Source organism: Mastigoproctus giganteus, chromosome 13 (genome assembly GCF_048544385.1).
Source record: "Mastigoproctus giganteus isolate SK-2022 chromosome 13, ASM4854438v1, whole genome shotgun sequence".
Taxonomy (NCBI): Eukaryota; Metazoa; Arthropoda; class Arachnida; order Uropygi; family Thelyphonidae; genus Mastigoproctus; species Mastigoproctus giganteus.
The window spans coordinates 157995826-158016816 of NC_143587.1; the positions used below are offsets into that span (position 1 = coordinate 157995826).

Consider the following 20991-nt stretch of genomic DNA (forward strand, 5'->3'; position numbering starts at 1 on the left):
TATGATTTTTGTACCAGGGAAATTATGGAATTGATATTTAAAATAATTCAGCATCATTTGGATAGGTATGAAGCTTTAAGATACTCATAATTCTGGATTTGTTATAGGAAGATCATACTTATCCAATCCAATAGCCACTATGAGGTAGTCATAAGTTATATCCAAAAATAATTTTGACATTTATATAGATTTCAATATCACTTTTAATACAATTCCATATGAATGACTGTACATAGTAGAGTAGCGTTTTAGGCAAGTTATTCTGTGGACTGGACAGTTAAGTGTCAGGAGAAAGAGTAGCTATAGTTGCAGACTAATGTTATGAGCAGGGTTTGACAGGGTTTGGTGTTTTGCCCCGGATCGAAATATGAAAAATTCTGTTAACAGTTGAGTTACTTTGAAAAACACATGGGATTTAGGAAGGTAGACGAGTAACTCTGACTGCGTGCTGATTGACTGCACAAAGATAGACGGATGTATATACATATGTAGATAAGTTAACGTATTTTATATAATTAATTATGGGTTCTAAAGAATTAAAAAGTGGAATAAAAAGAAAACACATTACTTTAACTATCATTAACAAGCTCAAACTAGAAAATGGTGTTACTGGAAAAAAAAAAAAAAAATTGCTGAAGAATTTAGTACTGGCCAACAGGCTGTGTCAGATATTAAAAAACAAAAAGAATCTATAAAGACATTTGCTTTAAAATGCAATGTGGCGAGTGATAAAAGCAGTGTATCAAATAGATAAACATTAAAAAAGTCAAAAGAAGTGTTCCTGGAAGAAACTGTATTTAAGTGGTATTCACAGCAATGATCAATGACAACACCACCTGATAAATGTATAAAAAGACAAAAGAACAATACATTTAACTATCTATCAGTGGATAAATGTATTGTCTTTTTATAGTTTTTAAATAAAGGCTCCACATGGATATTTTTTTTAATTATTTTCATCAGCACTAATTATATCATTAAATTTTCCATTTATTTGTCCATTTATTAAATAAATAAATAAATAAATAAATGTGTCCATTTATTTATTAAGTTTAGAAACCTCATTTTACACATCTGATGGAAAGAGTGCAGAGAACGGTTATTGTCGATGACTCTATTGTCCGGGAAATGGAGAATATATTATGCAAAAAAGGATAGGTGGAACAGAACCACGGCATGTCAGCCAGGGGCAAAAGTTGATAATGTTGAAGAACATGTATCATTTTTAAGGGCACAAATGGTGACACGTTGGCACCAACGACCTTAAGAGTAACAGATCTGCAGATTCACTTAAGTACAGGTCAATGTTGACAAAGTCACGAGTTAGGGTTATATTTGAAAGTGTCTGCAATTCTGCCCAGACACGACAGGAGAGAGTATATGGAGAGATTGTGCAAAGCTCATGGGTTAGAATTATTTTCAGCATCATCTGTGCTTGCTAACAAGAGAGACTGCTTCTACAGGGATGGGATATATTTAAATGGAAAGGGTGCAAGAATATTTGCTGATGCTATCGAGGCAGCATTAGGTGAGTCAAAAAACTGATAACTTCGGGGGATTCATAGAATAAAAGATTAACAGTAGCCGCAGGCAGAGGCAAAAGTGATTGTTGCACTGTTTCTATTGTAATGAGCAGCAGCCTAGACAGCAAGTTGCTGGGAGTCATCACGGAACATGTAAATACATGGGCTGTGTTAGGGTAACCAAGAGTAAGAAGGAATCCATGTATACTTGCATGTACACCAATGGAAGTACAGTAAATAAATTTGATGAATTTGAAGTGCTGATCAAGACATCAAAGGCAAATATTGTTGGGATATCAGAGACACGGTGTCACACAGATATAAGCAGTGCAGAATTAGAATTTGGTGAGTAGTAGTAGTAGTAGTAGTAGTGGCACATGATGCAAGAAAGCAAGTGTAGGAGCTTATGCAGCATCAGCCAAAAAAAAAAAAAATCATCACACCATTCCCTCCAAATGCCTGTCCAGTTCCTCCTTAAATTTATTTAACCTATCAACTTCCACAACGACAGATGGAAGTTTGTTCCAGCAATTAACCACCCGCTGGCTAAAGGCAAATTTCCGCACATCTATTCTACATCTATCCTTTCTTAATTTGAACTTATGTCCCCGTAGGTTCGTAATCTGAACAAGTGGAAGGATCCCATCAGAATTCAGCGTGCTCAACCCATTCAAGGCCTTATAGACCTCAATCAGATCACCGCGCAGGTGCCTAGTCTCCAGCCACTGCAATTTGCAGAACTTAAGCCTCTCTTGGTAAGAGAATCCCTTCATTCCCCTCACCAATCGTGTTGCTCTTCTCTGTACACGCTCAAGCAAATCTACATCCTTCCTAAAATGAGGCCTCCAGACTTGTACGCAATACTCAAGGCGTGGCCTGACCATTGCCTTATACAGAGGGACAATCACCTCCTTTTCCCTGCTAGCAAAATTCCTATATATCATTGACAAAACCCCATGACCTGCCCTAGCAGCCTGTCTGCATTGCTCAGAAAACTTCATATCTGACTGCACAATTACTCCCAGGTCTTTTTCATTTTCTACCACCTTAAGTGTAGTACCACACAGTTGGTACGTTTCTCTGGGGTTACTTCTACCCATATGCAGTACTTTGCATTTGTCAAGGTTGAACTTCAGTTGCCACTTCTTAGCCCATCTGCCCAAATTATCTAGATCCTGTTGCAGTAGCACACTGCCATTACTGTCATTAACAACCCTGCCAACCTTTGTGTCATCTGCAAACTTCGACATTAAGCCTGATATACCTTCATCAATATCATTGATAAATACACAAAACAACAGTGGACCCAACACCGAACCCTGTGGGACTCCACTAATAACATTAGTCCACGAAGAGCAGCACCCATTGATTACCACCCTCTGTCTTCTCCCACTTAACCATCCTTTTATCCATTGTAGCAACTTACCCTTAATACCATTCTGCTCCAATTTGTACAGTAGTCTTCCATGCGCAACAGTGTCAAAAGCTTTCCTGAAATCCAAGTATATGATATCAAAATTATTTTTCGCATCCAGTTCCTTTGTGACCACATCATAATAACCAATCAAATTTGTCAGACAAGACTTTCCCTTAACAAACCCATGCTGTGTTTGAATTATTGCTGCAGTCTTGTCTAGATGATCCTGCAATGCATCTTTAACCAGTGACTCCATTATTTTACCCGGAACAGAAGTTAAACTAACTGGTCTGTAATTACTCGTGTCACCCTTCGATCCACCTTTGTGAATTGGGGACACATTTGCACATCTCCAGTCCATGGGAACCTCCCCTGAGTCCAAGGATGCTCTCATAATTATGGCTAAGGGTTTGCTTAGTTGCTTTGCCGCCTCCTTTAAAATAACTGGATAGATCCCATCCACCCCAGGTGCCTTTCTTATGTTTAACTTCAACAATTTCTCCTCCACTTTGCTCTCAGTTATTACAAAATCATTAAGCACACTGCTACAATTTGATAACCTTCTTCCATTTTCAAACTGTAATAATTCCTCACGTGTGAATGTAGATGCAAAATACTCATTCAGTTTGTTTGCTATCTGAGCAGGATCATCAACAGTCGAACCATCGATGTCAAGTGGACCAATCATATTCATCCCCTTCCTTTTAGAGTTTATATAAGTAAAGAAATCCTTGCTGTTTTTCTTAGCATCTTTTGCCAAAGATTTCTCGTAATCCGCCTTCGCCTGCCGAACCTCCTTTGTGACCTGATTACAGACTAGCTTATATCTGCCACAGGCTTCTGCGTCACCTGATAATTTATATGCATCCCATGCATTTTTCTTCTCTGTCACGAGTCTCATTAGTTCATTTGATAACCATTTAGGCCTAAACCTTGAACGATATTTCTTAATCGGTATATAAAGTCTAGTAGCTTCCACGATTAATTCCTTGAATGCTTCCCACTTAGAATTTACTGTTGGTAACATCGTCAGTTGATCCCACTGTACAGAATTTAAAAACTGTTTGAGACCACTGTACTCCCCTTTACGGAAGCAAAAACCCTTTCCTTTACCCCTGACGGTAGTTACCTCTTTGAGTAAATCCCACTTCAGCACACTGTGATCACTGCCACCTAGTGGTTCCTTTATCTGCAAATTCTTAATACACGAATGATCACTGCTGATAACCAGATCAAGAGTGTTACTTTCTCTGGTTGCCTCTCGAACATGCTGCTGCAGAAAACAATCATCCAATAAATCCACAAAAGTCTGACTGGTGTACTGACTGGTGTCTGACTGGTGACTGAGTACAATGTGTACAGAAAGGATAGACAGGGTAGGAAGGGAGGAGGGGTTATGCTGTTAGTCAAGAAACAAAATCTAAGGAAGTGCATCCAGTTGACATGGGTGGACACAGTGCAATGTTGAGTTAGTTTGGTGTGACATAAGCACTGAGAAAGGGAAATGAGTAGGAGTGTGTTAATGCAGAAACAAACCATTATCATGTCACGGGACTCTTGTCATGTCCCTGTTTAGTGTAAACTGCGAAGTCTGTCAGAGAAGAAACGTCACTGTAACGTAGGGTGGCCAGATTTTATCTCGAGGTACTCATGCTTATGTTTGGGGTATTCAATCCTCATTTAGGGTTACTCGCATTATATCTAAGAAAACCGAACAATTTTAATAACAACCATTTTATTTCTATATTTTGTTGATTTTTACAAGTTCGTGGAATGCAAAATTAGTAAATTTTAATAAAATTAACCGAATTATAGCCTGTGCTTTAATTCGTTTAATTCGGAAAATTTTATTGCAAGAGTTATAAACACACTAAAGGAAACTTTTTATAAATAATAACATCAAATGTTTTACATAATTGTTTACAATACACATTCAATAAACCTGATTTATTTTATCAAAAAGAAAATATTTACCTAGCAATACTTTTCATTTGAGCGAATTTTCTTTAACTGTTTTTCATTTTTTAGTACATATGCATAAAATTCTTTGAATGACATATTGTGATTGGTTTTCGGCAACAGTTCTCCTTCAACGTTATTTAGGTCTAATTTATTTCTATCCTTTTTTCCATGCATTAAACATTGAGCTAAATACTCACTCACTTATTGCATTTCAGTGACGCAAAGCAAAAACAAAATTAATATATTTTTCTATATTACATACTTTGTATGCATTTAAAATTTTTATACAAACATTGTGTTATTTTTGAGGTCTTTTGTCTCAATATTTCTATGGAATGATTTCAACAGAACATATTCTTCATACAGCAAAATCGATATTGATATTGGGAATTTTAAATAAAAAAAAGTTTGTTGGCTGAGCCTTAAACCATTACAACAAAATAAAAAAGAAGTCAAGTAGAATGTAAAAAGTTACAAAGCAAGCATAATATAAATATTCTATAACCCTCTGTAAATAGGATAGATTGTCGTTTTTGAGTCTTTAAGGGTGCATTTCAACAACTTTATCGTCAGTTAATTCTTTCTTCCTGAATAATCATCTCAACAGGTTGTTTTATGATTTCGGCTTTTTTCAAATTCCCCATTTCAAATGTTAAAAAAAGCTTGAAAATTTTATTATACAGCAGGCACTCATAACGCGCTTCGCTTTACGCTGATTCGCTATAACACTGTTTTTATATCATAACCCATATCTGACAGTAATGCTGTCACAAATCACTATAATGCTCCTTTACAGATTGCATTTTTGGCATATTTAATGAAATCGTTTCATTTGATGGAGTTGATAGCTTGAAAATGAATGAATGAATGCCAAAGACTTGGAGGAGTTAATAGAGGAAGAAGAGAAGGAATTATCTAACGAAGAACTTATTGATTTGCAGGCAGCGATGGTGAAAGAAGAAAATGCTGGCGAAGCTCAAGATGAACCAAATGAGGAGCTGAGATGCTTCATCACCAGAGAGAGATGGCAATGGCATTTCATGAAAATGCACCGGCAATGGCAAGGTTTGAGAAGATGGATCCTGACAGCAAACGATTCTTAAAAGTTAAGAGAGGGGTGAATGATATGCTTGCTTGCTACAAAGAAATCTAATCTACAATGAAAAGAAAAAAGCCACCATCCAGTCACCCTGTTGACAGTAATAAATTGCCCGAATTTTGTTGCAATCAGAGAGGTATCCAATGTTGATACGAATTTCCACCTTTCAGCTGCCACATATTTTTCGTAGAGTTTTCGAACATTGATCCGCCACTCTGCAATGTGCCTTGCTCCTAGGTGGTGTATGCAGGCCTTGTGCTTCTTCTCCAATTGCAAATTTTTATTGATTATGCGACAAATGGTTGGCTGGGAGGTTCCCACACATGATGCTATAGCTCTTTCGGTTTTGGGATTTTCACCAACGAGCGACTGCACTGTTCGTACTACCTCCCTCATTTGACTTGGAGCAGGTTGCAGTTTCTTCGGTGTTTGCTGCCCATTTGCAGCAGCTTAACAGAATTTTCCTTTGCCATCCAAACTTTATGGATATCAAACCTTGATACACTAAAATTTTTTGACTTGCATCTATCAATAATTTTCGCATAACTGTACCCTTCTTCGGAAAGCGCATTTATGTAACCTTCCAACCATGGGTCCAATTTCTGAGGCATATCGACATTAAAACAACTTCTACAACTGATGCACCTGTTCATAAGGTTTGGGACTGCATCTGCGCGAAAAAAAATTTACACTGCGGCCGTACATCACAAACAGGATTAATGTCAAAATCATTATCAAAAGGCTGAATCAACCCTCCGTAGAATCAAATACATCAGGATTTTGAAGAAGATATATGAGAACACTACCTCCTTTATTAGACTAGACAAAGAGAGACAATATCCCCAATGTTATTTACTGTTGCCCTTGAAGCTTTCCAAAGACTGGACTGGTCGCAGAAAGGAGTCAATGTGAATGGAGAGTAACCTAAACCATTTACAACTTGCAGTTGACATTTTGATCATAAGCCATGATCCCAAAGAATTGGAGGAAAATCTTAATCAGTTATGCAGAGTTAGTAAGGATTTCAGACTAAAGATGAATATGGTGAAAACAAAAGTAATGATAAACAAGTATGCCACAGAAAGGTATATAATCATTGAAGGAGCAGAAATTAAAAATGCGGATTCATATACTTTGAAGAAGATATATGAGAACACTACCTCCTTTATTAGACTAGACAAAGACAGAGCAAATTTAAAATTAAGAAGGAAGTTCGACAAAGAGACACAGTATCTCCAAAGTTATTTACTGCTGCCCTTGAAGAGGCTTTCCGAATATTGGACTGGTCGCAGAAAGGAGTCAATGTCAATGTGAATTAATTTCCCAATAACTGATCTTGGACAAGTCATTAGCTGTAATAATGATAAATGGCTGGAAGTCAAGAGAAGGATAAATTTCAGATGTATAGCATTCAGAAAATATAGTCACATACTGAGAAGCAATATCCCAATTTGTCTGAAACATAAAATGATGAACCAATGTATACTCCACACCATTACTTATGGAAGTGAAACTTGGGCACTCACCAAAAGAATGGAAGAGAAGCTGAAAACTAAACAGCGAAGGATGGAACAAATTATATTAGGAATCAGACTGTTGGATAAGAAGAGAAACACATGGATTATGCAGCAAACTCAAGTAAAGGACATTCTTATCAAAACAAAAGAACTGAAATGATGGACTTGGGCAGGACACAGTGTGAAGACATGATAACAGATGGACTAAAGAAATAACAGAATGGTATCCAAGAAGAGCTAAGTGATAACCAGGAAAACAACAGAGATTGATAGATGAAATTCAAGAGTTTGTGGACAGTAAATAGATGGCCATTGCACAAAATAGAAGGAACTGGAAAGTTACTGGAGAAGCCTTCATCCTACAGTGGATTGAAAATGGCTAATGATGATTATGATGGTCTAAAAATTTGGGGGGGGGGGGGTCTTATAAACACTGGTCCAAAAATGCTTTATTTCAGTTACATGTGAAAGTAATTTTAATAATGTTTCCTAACCTGCAATTTGGGGAATGGAGGTATGATATGCAAATCAGTATTAAATAAAACATACTTCTTTGTCTGAATGAATGCGATATCCAAACAAAGGGGGAGAAAGTCTCTGCTTGCTTTCTCCCTTTGTTCCCCTCTCTAAGAGCCAAAAACATTTCAGTATTTCTGCTCCATATATAATATTAGTCATTCACTGGGCTCCTCTAGTGACAGCGTTATTTCGTTTCATCATAATAGATTCATTTCCCAATAACGACTACATGTATCCCTTGATATATACTCCCTGATCTCCTTCTCGCTTATAGGCAGAGGTGTATTGCTAAAAAAAATAGTACCAGAAAGCTTGTCGATTAACTACAAATAATTACCTATGCTTTTTTCATTTGCAAAAATAAATATGTCAAAGATTAGAATATTTGTTCAGTATTTATTTATAACTATTAAATAAAAATTTCAAAAGTAAAAAACAGAAAAAATTTAAAAAATCAGAAAAGAAAAAAAAAAACAAAAACTCCAAAATAATATAAAAAATACTGTTCAGAAGAATCATAGAAATTCCCATACAGGATCAATTACATATTCTTGTGTGACTGCCCTTTTTGTTTGTTGGTCAACAGCAGAACGATGAGACCGCAACCAAGTTGGGACATAAAAATTTGGATTCCATAATTCTAATAGTGGACAGTAGTTTAATAAACAACAAACATTTAGAAAAAAAGTACCAGAACGTTGTTCTGGTGCATTCCGGCCCGAATACACCACTGCTTATAGGCCCATAATTCATTATAACCAAACCCTCATTCCCCTTTCTTGTTTGTGTTGAGTTCAACTGATTGTCCAGGAATCTATGACAGGATTTAAGAAATCTAAAGATCACTTAACTCTTTTGTTAGGAGAGAATGTTACAGGAGATTTTAACCATAGGCCAATGCTACTTTATTACTCCCAGAACCCAAAAGTATTCATTAGCACTTTCGTTGCCAACTTTTCCACCTGGGATTGAGTCAATCTGGATTATAAATACTAGCCACATTTTTAGGCTTCTTCTCACTATAACTTAAAACTTAATTAATCAACCTCTGTTAAAAGTTGCTTGACAAAAATATTGTTTTATTTCTGTCAAACTGGAAGAAAATGTTCTAGAAGTAGGATGGTCCCCCCTCCAAGTGAATTAAAAAAATCAAAGCCACACATTTGCATGAGGAAGCAGTGAACATGTCATTCTTTGGAAAGAGAAAATAAGAAAACCTGGGTTACACAGACAGCCTTTCAAGGAAGTTTGCATATCATTTTTACCCAGCTGTTAGTAAAGATTGCACCAAAAATAACCTTGCATACAGAGTAGGGTAAGGCTAGTCTTAGATAATACTGCAGGGCATTAAACAAATCAGACAAATCCAGAAGATTTGTCTGAAGACAAAGTTAAGGTAGTTTTCATTCTAATAACTGCACTGTTATGATAGATTAGGGTATCATCACAAATGTCAAGCACTACTGCCATAGGCAAACATTCAGAGCAAATATAGAAAAGCCTCAATTAGTACGAATAATGACATTGCAAAACCATCATATTAAACGAATTGGTAGTATTCAATTCAAAGCTATGATAACAAAAAAGTATGATAATAGGTCCCACTCTAATGAAAATATGCAATAAAACATTTTAAGCACAAGTTTTTTATCTGTTTATTAATGTATATTACCAAAAGGATAATAAAAATGTATTTTTGATTCACGTTCATTATAAACTAAGCAAAGAAAATATGAATTTTATTAAAATATTTTAGCAGGCTATACCGAACTGTCTTCTCTTTCTCTAAGTTTTCATACATGCGCTTGTAGTTCTTGAAAACTTTATCCATATCTCAGCAGACTTGTATGCTTCGGTCAACATTGGGATCAGCATCCATAACTTGTTGTTTTAAAACTTTCAGAGTTTGAAATATTTTATCGTATTCTTTGACGTTGAACTCCATTTGTACATTGTCTACTTCTTCATCAGCATCATTGGATTCTTCAAATGCAAGCTGTTCACATAAATTAAAATGGTCTACATCAAGTCATTTCTTCTGAGTGTGATTCAAGCAAGTCATGGACATTTATAGTGTTCAGTTCATCTAAACCAAGCCGTTTTACAATGTCTGTTATTTCTTCAACAACAGCTTGCACCTGAGAGGGAAAACCATCAAAATTATTTGTTCAATGAGGCAAAAATGTGTTTCCACACTGCACACATATTGCTTGCAGTTAATTCTTCCCAGGCATGGAAAATATTTTCAATTGCACCTTTGATGCTATATTTTTTCCAAAAGCCAATTAAAGAAATTGCATTGTCACCTGTTGTTTGAGCAATTCCCTGTGCAAATACTATCTTCTTAGGTAGCAGGCTTTAAATGTTACGATTATTCCTTGGTCCATGGGCTGCAATAAAGATGTTGTGTTTACTGGTAAAAAAATGACTTTTACATTCTCACACAATGTACCAAATGTAGTTGGATGACCAGGGGCATCTCAAATCAATAATGCTTTAAAAGCAATAAAGTTGGATGACCAGGGGCATTATCTAAAATCAATAATGCTTTAAAAGCAATATTGTTATTCTTGCAATAATTTTCAACAGCTGGGCAAAAAATATGTTTAAAACCAGTCTTCAAAAAGAGATTTGGTCACTTATGAACTATAATTTTTGCCGTTCAAATAAGAGCTTTCTTATTTGAACGCCAAAAATAAAGAGACTCAAAGCTTTTGTTTGAATTGCTGTTTTTCTAAGAGAAAGAGATTTTTGGTTGCAATCTTCTACCGACACAGATAAGACTCCATTTCTATCACTTTAAAGCTTCTATTCCTAGTAGTAGTTGGCAAAAAGGTAAAGTTGCATCAGCAACTTTACCTTTTTCTTTTATTTCATCTGCATGTTTTATAACATTACGTACTGCAGATTCATGCATTCCAACATCTCGGCCTATTTTAGAATTGCTATCGCCAAGTGTATGTCGTTTTATTACATCAAATTTCTGTTCTAATGTAATAACAAGCTTCCTCTTTTTTGCGCTTGCATTATTTGCACTACAAGTATTCTTCCATTTGTTCATATTTGCTAGGGGCAGTTTATCAAAATTTTAAATATCTTAATACAGTACTGTACACATATATAGAATAACAAGCCGCAGCACGTCTTCACACAACAATAGACAGAGATGTATGGACGAGTCAGTGTTCGGTGGCATGTTATGTTATTTTGGTTTTTTAGGAGCATTAGCAACTAAGGCTATATTGCTTCGGGGATATGTGGTGGTCATTCCCTGACTTTTCTGCATCCTCCATATTTGGTGGTCACGGGCTCGAACCCCGGTCTAATCAAGAAGCGTGTGCTACGCACTGCCGCTCCTGGCCACCTGGCTATGGAGGCGCCTTTTGGTGGCATGAGTCATTGATAATACATGTGTAATTTTTGGCCCAATTTGGAATAAAAATTTGTACTAGCCAAATTTTGACTCTTATTAAATAAGGTTTGGTATCATTTTATAATTCGTACTAAACTGAATTTCGTACTATTCAAATCCTTACTAATCGAGACTGCTGTATCATTGGTGAAGCAGGAATGGTTTCCATGAATTATATATATGAATGATGTCTGGAAAAACACATAGGGCCAAAACATTGTAGTGACTTAACAGAATAAGAAGGTAGAGCAAATGCAAGCTCACAGTGTAAGCTAGGCAAATATTCAAGATACTCCATGCTGCCCCACTATCTAAGCCAAAGCTTATACGTGGTTTGCAACACCAGCTTAAATTATACTATGCTGTGTATAAAACATTTGTTAATTAAAATTAATACAACTCGTAACACAACACAACTTGGGAGGAACATCACCACATAGCACCATTCTAGAGGAATTAGGCTTTAGTCGATATTAACTATCTAGCCTCAGCCTGTTCCTCCTCTTAAAGACATCAGCAACAAATTTATTAAAGTAAGAAAATAGCCTACTATCTGTGAATGTGATACAAAGACTACTATGCTTCAGATGGCCCAAAGATATTTCTAATTCTATTTGAATGTCCACATAATTATCATAACTCAACATTATGTGCTCAGCTGTTTCCTCATTCCCACATGAGCATAATCCACTTTCAATCAATCCTAGTTGACATAATCCATTAGCAAGGCATGTCCTGTCAATAAAAATGCAGTGTTCATACTGAACTGCTGCCACTATTTCTTTCTTATATCAAAAATTCTGACATTTGGTAGGAACATAAATGTTGCTCTACCTTACCTACCTCTCTTGCCAGATATCTTTCAACTGGTCTAATATTCTTCTTTTTCAAATTTCTGATCTGCTCTAGTATAGAATCTATCCATCTGAGGACACGAAGTTATATTCAAGACTGATCTCATTATCTTTTTTCTAGTGCAGCACATTAATGCATTCAGTATTATTTGAAGATCAATTGGAAGCCTTCCTGCAATCAAGTGCAGTGCTTCATTTTAAACCATTCGACAAGCTCTGGTTGTACAAAGGCAAAGTTGAGCTATTGGGGGATCAAAACTGAGAGTAGGAGTGTGCTATAGACCTAATGACTCTGATGAGTATAATAAGAAACTGTACAGGGAAATAGAATGGGCCAGTAAATCAGAGTCTTATAATGGGGGATTTTAATTTCCCAGATATTGACTGGAATTTGTGGGTTGGTCACTCACACACTAGCAAGGCTTTTGTGGATTTATTGGATGATCGTTTTCTATATCAGCATGTTCACGAGGCAACTAGAGGGACTAATACTCTTGATCTGATTATCAGTAGTGATTCTTCATGCATTAAGAATCTGCAGATAACGGAACCACTAGGTGGCAGTGATCACAGTGCTGAAGTGGGATTTACTCAAAGAGGTAATTACCATCAGGGGTAAAGGGAAGGGTTTTCACTTTCATAAACCCAACTACGATGGTCTGAGACAGTATTTAAATTCTATATGGTGGGACCAACTGATGATGCTACAAACAGCAAATTCAAACTGGGAAGCACCCAAAGAATTTATCTTGGAAGCTGCTAGGCTTTACATACCAACTAAGAAATATTGTTCAAGGTTTAAGCCTAAATGGATGTCAGATGAACTAATGAGACATATAGCAGAGAAGAAAAATGCATGGGACATGGAAGCCTTTGATAGATATAAGCTGTTGGTAACCAAGTCACAAAGGAGATTAGGCAGGGAAAGGCAGATTATGAGAATCCTTGGCAAAGGACGCAAATAAAAACAGAAAAGAGTTCTTTACCTATGTAAACTCTAGAAGGAAAGGGATGAATCAGATTGGTCCACTGGATATTGATGGTTCAACTGTTGATGATCCTGCTCAGTTGGCTAACAAACTAAACGAGTATTTTGCATCTACATTCCCACATGAGGAGTTATTCAGGAATGCCAGAGGTGAAGTAAACTCTGGCAGTGAGCTAGATGATTTTGTAATAATTGAGAGGAAAGTGGAGGAGAAATTGTTGAGGATAAACATAAAAAAGGCACCTGGGGTAGATGGGATCTATCCAGTTATATTAAAGGAGGCAGCAAAGGAAGTAAACAAACCCTTAGCCATAATTATGAGAGCTTCTTTGGACTCAGGGGAGGTACCCATAGACTGGAGATGCGCAAATGTGACCCCAATTCAGAAAGAAGGATCAAAGTGCGACACAAGTAATTATAGACCTGTGAGTTTAACTTCTGTTCCAGGAAAACTAATGGAAGCACTGCAGGATCACCTAGACAAGACTTCAGTTATAGTCTCGGACACAGCATGGTTTCGTTAAGGGAAAGTCTTTGATCAATTTGATTGGATACTATGATGCAGTCACAAAAGAACTGGATGCAGGGAATAACTCTGATATTATATATTTGGATCTTAGAAAGGCTTTTGATACTGTTGCACATGGAAGACTGCTGCACAAATTGGAGCAGTGTGGCATTGGAGGCAAACTGCTGCTATGGATAAAGGGATGGTTGAGGAGGAGAAGACAGAGTGGTAATCAATGGACACTGCTCATCGTGGAATAATGTTATTAGTGAAGTCCATCAGGGTTCAGTGTTGGGTCCATTGTTGTTTTCTGTATTTATAAATGATATTGATGATGGTATATCAAGCTTAATGTCCAAGTTTGCAGATGATACAAAGGTTGGCAGGGTTGTCAAGGACACTCCTGACACTATGCTGCTGCAACAGGATCTGGAAAGGTTGAACAGATGGGCTGAGAGGTGGAAAATGAAGTTTAAATTGACAAATGTAAAGTACTACATATGGGAAACAGCAACCCCAAAGCAACGTATCAACTCTGTGGTACTACACTGACAGTGGTAGAGAATGAAAAGGACCTGGGGGTAGTTGTGCAGGCAGATATGAAGTTTTCTGAGCAGTGCTGACGGGCTGCAAGAGTAGCTCATGGTGTCTTGTCAATGATATACAGGAATTTTTTTTAGCAGGGATAAGGAGGTGATTATTCCCTTGTATAAGGCTCTATACTATATACAGGTCTGGAGGCCTCATTTCAAGAATGATGTAGAGCTGCTGGAACGAGCACAGAGAAGGGCAACAAGATTAGTGAATGGAACAAAGGGGTACTCTTACAAAGAAAGAGTTAAGTTTTGTAAATTACAGTGTCTGGAGACTAGGCACCAGCGAGGTGATCTGATAGAAGTGTATAAAGCCTTGAATGGTTTGAGCATGCTCAATGCTGATGGGATTCTTCATCTTGCTCAGAATTTATGCCCTCTCTTGCTGAGAGGGCATAAATTCAAATTGAGGAAAGACAGATGTAGGATAATTGGTTGGTGGAACAGACTTCCATCCCTTGTTGTGGAAGTTGATACCCTAAATAAATTTAAGGCTCAGCTGGACAAGCATTTCGAACGAACGGAGGGGTGAAGTGGTCAAGGACACTCCTGACACTATGCTGCTGCAACAGGATCTGGATTATTCCCTTGTATAAGGCAATTGTCAGGCCACATCTTAAGTACCGTATACAGGTCTCTAGACCTAATTTCAAGAAGGATGTAGAGCAGCTGGAACGAGTACAGAGAAGGGCAACAAGATTAGTGAATGGAACAAAGGGTTGCTCTTATGAAGAAAGGCTTAAGTTTTGCAAATTACAGTGTCTGGAGACTAGGCACCTGTGAGGTGATCTGATAGAGGTGTACAGGTGTATAAAGCCTTGAATGGTTTGTGCATGCTCAATGCTGATGGGATTCTTCCTCTTGCTCAGAATAATCACCTGAGATGGCATAAATTCAAATTGAGGAAAGACAGATGTAGGATAGATGTGCGGAAATTTGCCTTTAGCTAGCGGGTAGTTGATTGGTGGAACAGACTTCCATCCCTTGATGTGGAAGTTGATAGCCTAAATAAATTTAAGGCTCAGCTGGACAGGTATTTCAAACGAACGAAGGGGTGAAATGGGAGTGGGTTTTTTTTGTCTGATGCTGCATAAGCTTGCTTTCTTGCATCATATGCCTCTACTAATGCTTTTCGGAAATGGAGAAATGTGAAGTTGAAGAATTGGCTGGTCACATAAGACAAATGAAGGGCTGATTCATCTGGAAAAACTGAGACCAGAAGGGGAAAATTAATGAAAGATTTCTTAAATCAAATTATCTTGAATCACTTTTCGAGGCAATCACTTTAAACCTATTAGTCTCTCATGTTTATCAATTAGCATAATGCTAATGCTAATTAGTAAAGTTTCCAGCCAAACAACAGCATATGAGGTTATCTGTTATCCTTAATAAATATAATAATAATATATCTAACTGTAGTGCTTTCATTTGACATCAACCATGGGATATCAAACTAGATTATTAACCAACTATATCCTTCAGCATTGCACCTTGTTTGTGGAGACTTCTTCCCCAACTAACTAACCTTTTGCAAGTTAACTATCAAAGCTTGCAAGTTTATAACTGATAAATCATCTCAGATCAAAGTAATCACAAATAATGGAATGCCATTATTTGAAAGTTTCATAAAACTTTGAGTTGTTCTTTTAAAAAAGATGAACCATTTCTCTTTAACTGGTAAGATTTCTCTCTTTTTTTTTTTTTTTAACAGCAGTTTGTAATGTGGTAAATAATATATCCCCAACCTGTATATGAATAAAATGAATAATTTTCATAGCATATCAAAATATATGCCTTTCAGTATTAGGAAATTATGGTTCTTCCTGTATAATCAAAATTTAAAAAAAAATGTGAATATCACATCAAAAAGATTTATAAAATACAATCAAATATATAGCAATTTATAAAAATATTCAACTTAAAAAAAAAAAAAAAAAAGGATACTAAGCAAAAGGTGAGATGCTGGCCGTCCAGGACTTTGAAACTGCAATTTGTTTGTATACAATAAAGGAACTGTTCCTTCTTCTAACATGCGACGACTAGTAGTCTACAAAAATAGTCAAAACAATAATTATTCTGAAATTTTCAATTTTATTGAATGTAACTAACTGTTAAGAATAGTGGTAAAATGTATGAATCTTATGCAACAGTAATAAAATTTGTTTTATTTCATGCATTGGTGTTTTTTTTTTTTTTTTTTTTTTTTGTTTACAAAGATATACAGAGGCATGCCTAGATAACAAAACCAGAGAGAATAAATAAAGAAAAAAAATTAGTGCTTTGATTAAAATTAAACATTGTAAATGGATGTTGGTTGGTTAAAATGCATTGTGACTGGTATTAAGAAATATTTCCCTAACTATTGCACTATGGAAATAAAAGTATTATTACCTGTACTGGCAAGCAGCACAAGAAAGCCAGCTTATACAACATCATCCAAAACAAACCATTTCCCATATCACCTTTCCTTTCCATCCCTTCTAATAGGGTATTTAGTTCTTCGTTGAATTTATTCAAACTACCCACTTCTACAACACCACATGGAGATTGTTGCAACAATAAACTACCTGCTGGCTGAAGGAAAACTTCCGCACATCTATCCTGCAACCATTCTTCCTCTATTTGAATTTATGCCCCTTTACATGCAGTGTTACATAGGTTAGAAATGTGGGATACACAGAATAATAGATTAACAGCAACTTCAAGCAGATGTGAAAGTGATTCTTGCACTGCTTATACTGGGATTTATATCCTAGCAAGTGACATCTCACTTGCCAGGATGAGGTCTGCTGTTGGTTTTCATGGGCCAAGCAAATATGTGGGCTTTGTTAGGGTTACTAAAACCAAAAACAGGTACGAGAATAGTAAACAAATTGACACATTTGAAATATTGGTTAAGTCATCCAATGCAGATATTGCAGAGATATTGGAAATATGGCATCAGGCACACATAAGGAATGCAGAATTTAAATATGGGATTACAGTGTGCACAGAGATGGCAAGTGAGAGGGGGATTATGCTTTTAGTTAAAAAGCATGTAGAATCTAAGCCAGTAAACCCAGTCAACTTGGGTGGCCAGTGCAATGCTAAGTCAGTCTGGTGTGACATAAGTACTTGTTGCCCCTCTAAAATGCTGGTGAAGAAACAGTCATCCAATTAATCCACAAAAAGTCTTGCTAAAAGTCTTGCTGTAGTCCGTGTAAGTGACCACACCACAAGTTCCTAATGACCATTATGCTCATAATGCACAACTATAGAGACAGAGTGGGCCAATAAATCAGGTCTTATGATGGTGGATTAAGTTTCCAGATATTGACTGGAACTTGTGGTGTGGTCACTTACACAGTAGCAAGACTTTTTGTGGATTAATTGGATGACTGTTTCTTCACCAGCATTTTAGAGGGGCAACAAGAGAAAACAATACTCTTGATCTGATTGTCAGCAATGACTCTTAATGAATTAAGAATCAGGTAAAGGAACCACTAGGCGATAATCATAATATACTGATGTGGGATCTACTTAAAATGCTAATATTGTCAAGTGTAAATGGAAGGGAGTTTAGTATTAGTATTAGCAAATGATACAAGAAAGCAAGCTTTTACAGCGTCAGCAAAAAAAACCCATATCACCTCCCCATCCCCTCCATTAGTTTGTCTAGTTCTTCCTTATATTTATTCCAACTTCCCACTTCTACAATACTAGATGGAAGCTTGTTCCCAACCAACTACCTACTGGTTAAAGCAAATTCTCACAAATCTATCATGCAACCATCCTTCCAAAACTTGAATTTATGCTCCCTATGTAGTCCAAACAAAGTGCCATCATCACTGAGCTTATCAATCCATTCAAGGCCTTAAACACCCTAATCAGATCGTCTTGCAGCAAGAAGCCTAGCCTCCAACACTGAAATTTGCAGGATTGAAGCATTCTTTGCTAAGAACACCCTTTCTTCCCTCTCACCAATCTTGTTGCCCTTCTCTGCAAAGTTGTCGGGTCCAATAAATCCAAATCTTGAGGCCTCCGAACCTGAATGCAATACTTAAGATGTGATCTAACCAATGCCTATTAAAGCAGGATAATCACCTCTTTATCCAAGCAAAATTTTTGTATATCACAGACAAAACCCCATAAGCAATCCTGGTAGTTTGCCTGCACTCTTCAGTGAACTTTATATCTGACTGCACAATTACCCCAGATCATTTTCATTTTCCAGTACCCTGAATGCAGCACCACAATATAGTTCCTATGTTAATCTGAGATTACTGCTATCCATAATAAGTATCCCACATTTTTCAACTTTAATTGCCATTTCTCAGTTAATCTAGATTTTTTTTTTTTTTTTTTTGCAGTAGCATACCTTGATTACTAATCACCCTGCAAACTTTTGTATCATATGCAAACTTAAGACATTAAGTCTCATATGCCTTCTTCAATATCATTGATAAATATAGAAAACAACAAATGGCCCGGCAACAAACTCTGAGATACTCCACAATTAATATTAGTCTATGAAGAGTAGTCTCCACTGATAGCAATTCTGTCTTCCCCCACTCAACTATCCCTTTATCCATAGTACTCTCTCTTTTCATGTGTCGTCTCTATCCAGGAGGTTTGCTACCATGAGCCTCCACCAGCTTTGCATCTGTGCTTCCCTTGTACAATCTTCATAAGAAAGATTAGTCCATTCCTCAATGTTGGTTATCCAGGTCGTTCTTTGTTGTCGTTTACTCCTCTTTCCTTCTACCATCGCTTCCAACAGCTTCTTTTGTATAGAGTCATGTTTCAGAATGTGACTGGGATACCTTGTTTTCCTTTTTTTATTGATAGTCATGAGGTCTCTTTTATTTCCTTTTGTTAAAGCCAGCACTTCTGCATTAGGCTTTCTGGCAAAAGTAAAGAAAGCCTGCAAAATTTCGATGAAATTTACCGGTAAAAGTACTTTGCCATTATGGCAAAGTGCTTTTACCAGTAAATTTCATCAAACTTTTGCATGCTTCTCATGCAGGCTTTCTTTACCTTAGCCAGCTTTCTTTGTGTCCAAGATATTCTTGTGATTCTCCTTAAGAGCCATATTTCAAATGCCCTAATTCGGTTCTCAGAATCCTTTGTAACAGTCCATAATATCAGATCCATATAACAGGGTTGACCACAGAACATTTTGTTAACCTTATCCTGGTCTCTAGGTGTAATTCCCTTGATGTTAAGATCTTCGTGTCCAGAAAGGCCTTATTCAATTCTTCTTTTGATCTCTTGTAAGGTTTCCCTGTCATCAATGATTAGAAGCCCTAGGTAGATATAGGAATTTACTTGTTATAATGTATTGTTTACTGTAATATTAATTTTATTCTCCTCCTCCTCTTTCTTTGAGATGCACGTTACACGTTACTTCGGATTTCTTTTTCATTAAAATACAGACCAAGTCTTTCACTGGAGCTTTTTACCTTGTCGATGTTAGCTTTTAAGTCTGTTTTGCTTTCTGCCAGTAGAATGGTATCATCTGCATATCTCAGGTTATTAATTCTGATTCCTCCTATGGTAAGGCCCTTTAAGTTTTCACTCTCTCTTTGAAAATTTCTTCAGTATAAATGTTAAAAAGGATAGGCAATAGGATGCATCCCTGACACTCTCCCTTTAGTATCAGAAACTCATTTGAAAACTCTCCATCAATTCTGATGGAAGCTGACTGCTCCTGCTATAAATTAGTTATAATTCTTATGTCTTTACCATTGATTCCTATTTTTTGCAGAGACTGAATCCTCTTTTCATGACCTACTGAGTCGAATGTTTTTTTATAGTCTACAAAACAGATGTAGATGGCTTTTTTTTTGTTTCTCCAGATTTCTCTCAATTATCATCCTTAAGTTAAAGATTCCTTCTCTGGTTCTGCTGTTTTTCACGAATCCATTTTGAACTAGGCTTATTTCTGCTGTAAGCTTGTGTATCCTGGTTTCTTGGGAAGACATATGAAGGTGGAGACTTTAAAGTTGTTTGGAATTATTCCCCAAATAATATATCATATATATTATTTATATATATGATACAGGATATAGTGTTGTGAGCACTACTTTAATTCCATCACTGCTTAATTAGCATTACCACTGGCATTAGTAGAGGCATATGATGCAAAAAAGCAAGCTTATGCAGCATCACCCAAAAAAAAAACCCGCTCCCATTTCACCCCTCTGTTTGTTCCAAACACCTGTCCAGCTCAACCTTAAATTTATTTAGGCTATCAACTTCCACAACCAAGGATGGAAGTCTGTTCCACCAACCAACTACCCACTGGCTAAATGCTAACTTCCGCACATCTATCCTACATCTGTCTTACCTCAATTTGAATTTATGCCCTCTCAGGTGATTATTCTGAGCAAGAGACCCATCAGCATTCAGCATGCTCAAACCATTCAAGGCTTTTTACACCTCAATCAGATCACCTCGCAGGTGCCTAGTCTCCAGACACTGTAATTTGCAAAACTTAAGCCTTTCTTCATAAGAAACCCTTTGTTCCATTCACTAATCTTGTTGCCCTTCTCTTTACTCGTTCCAACAGCTCTACATCCTTCTTAAAATGAGGCCTCCAGACCTGTATACACCTCAAT

The 20991-nt window shown here is 36.7% G+C and overlaps 1 protein-coding gene across 3 annotated transcripts in view; it reads right to left on the bottom strand.

Moving 5' to 3' along the window:
* LOC150076549 (sphingomyelin phosphodiesterase 4) overlaps window positions 1-20991 on the bottom strand; it is a 324202-nt gene that overhangs the window by 230396 nt on the left and 72815 nt on the right. For all 3 annotated transcript variants that reach the window (XM_090388185.1, XM_090388183.1, XM_090388184.1), the window contains exon 4: window positions 16337-16439. In XM_090388185.1, coding sequence (XP_090244311.1) covers window positions 16337-16439 — 103 coding nt within the window. The remainder of the gene's footprint in view (window positions 1-16336; window positions 16440-20991) is intronic.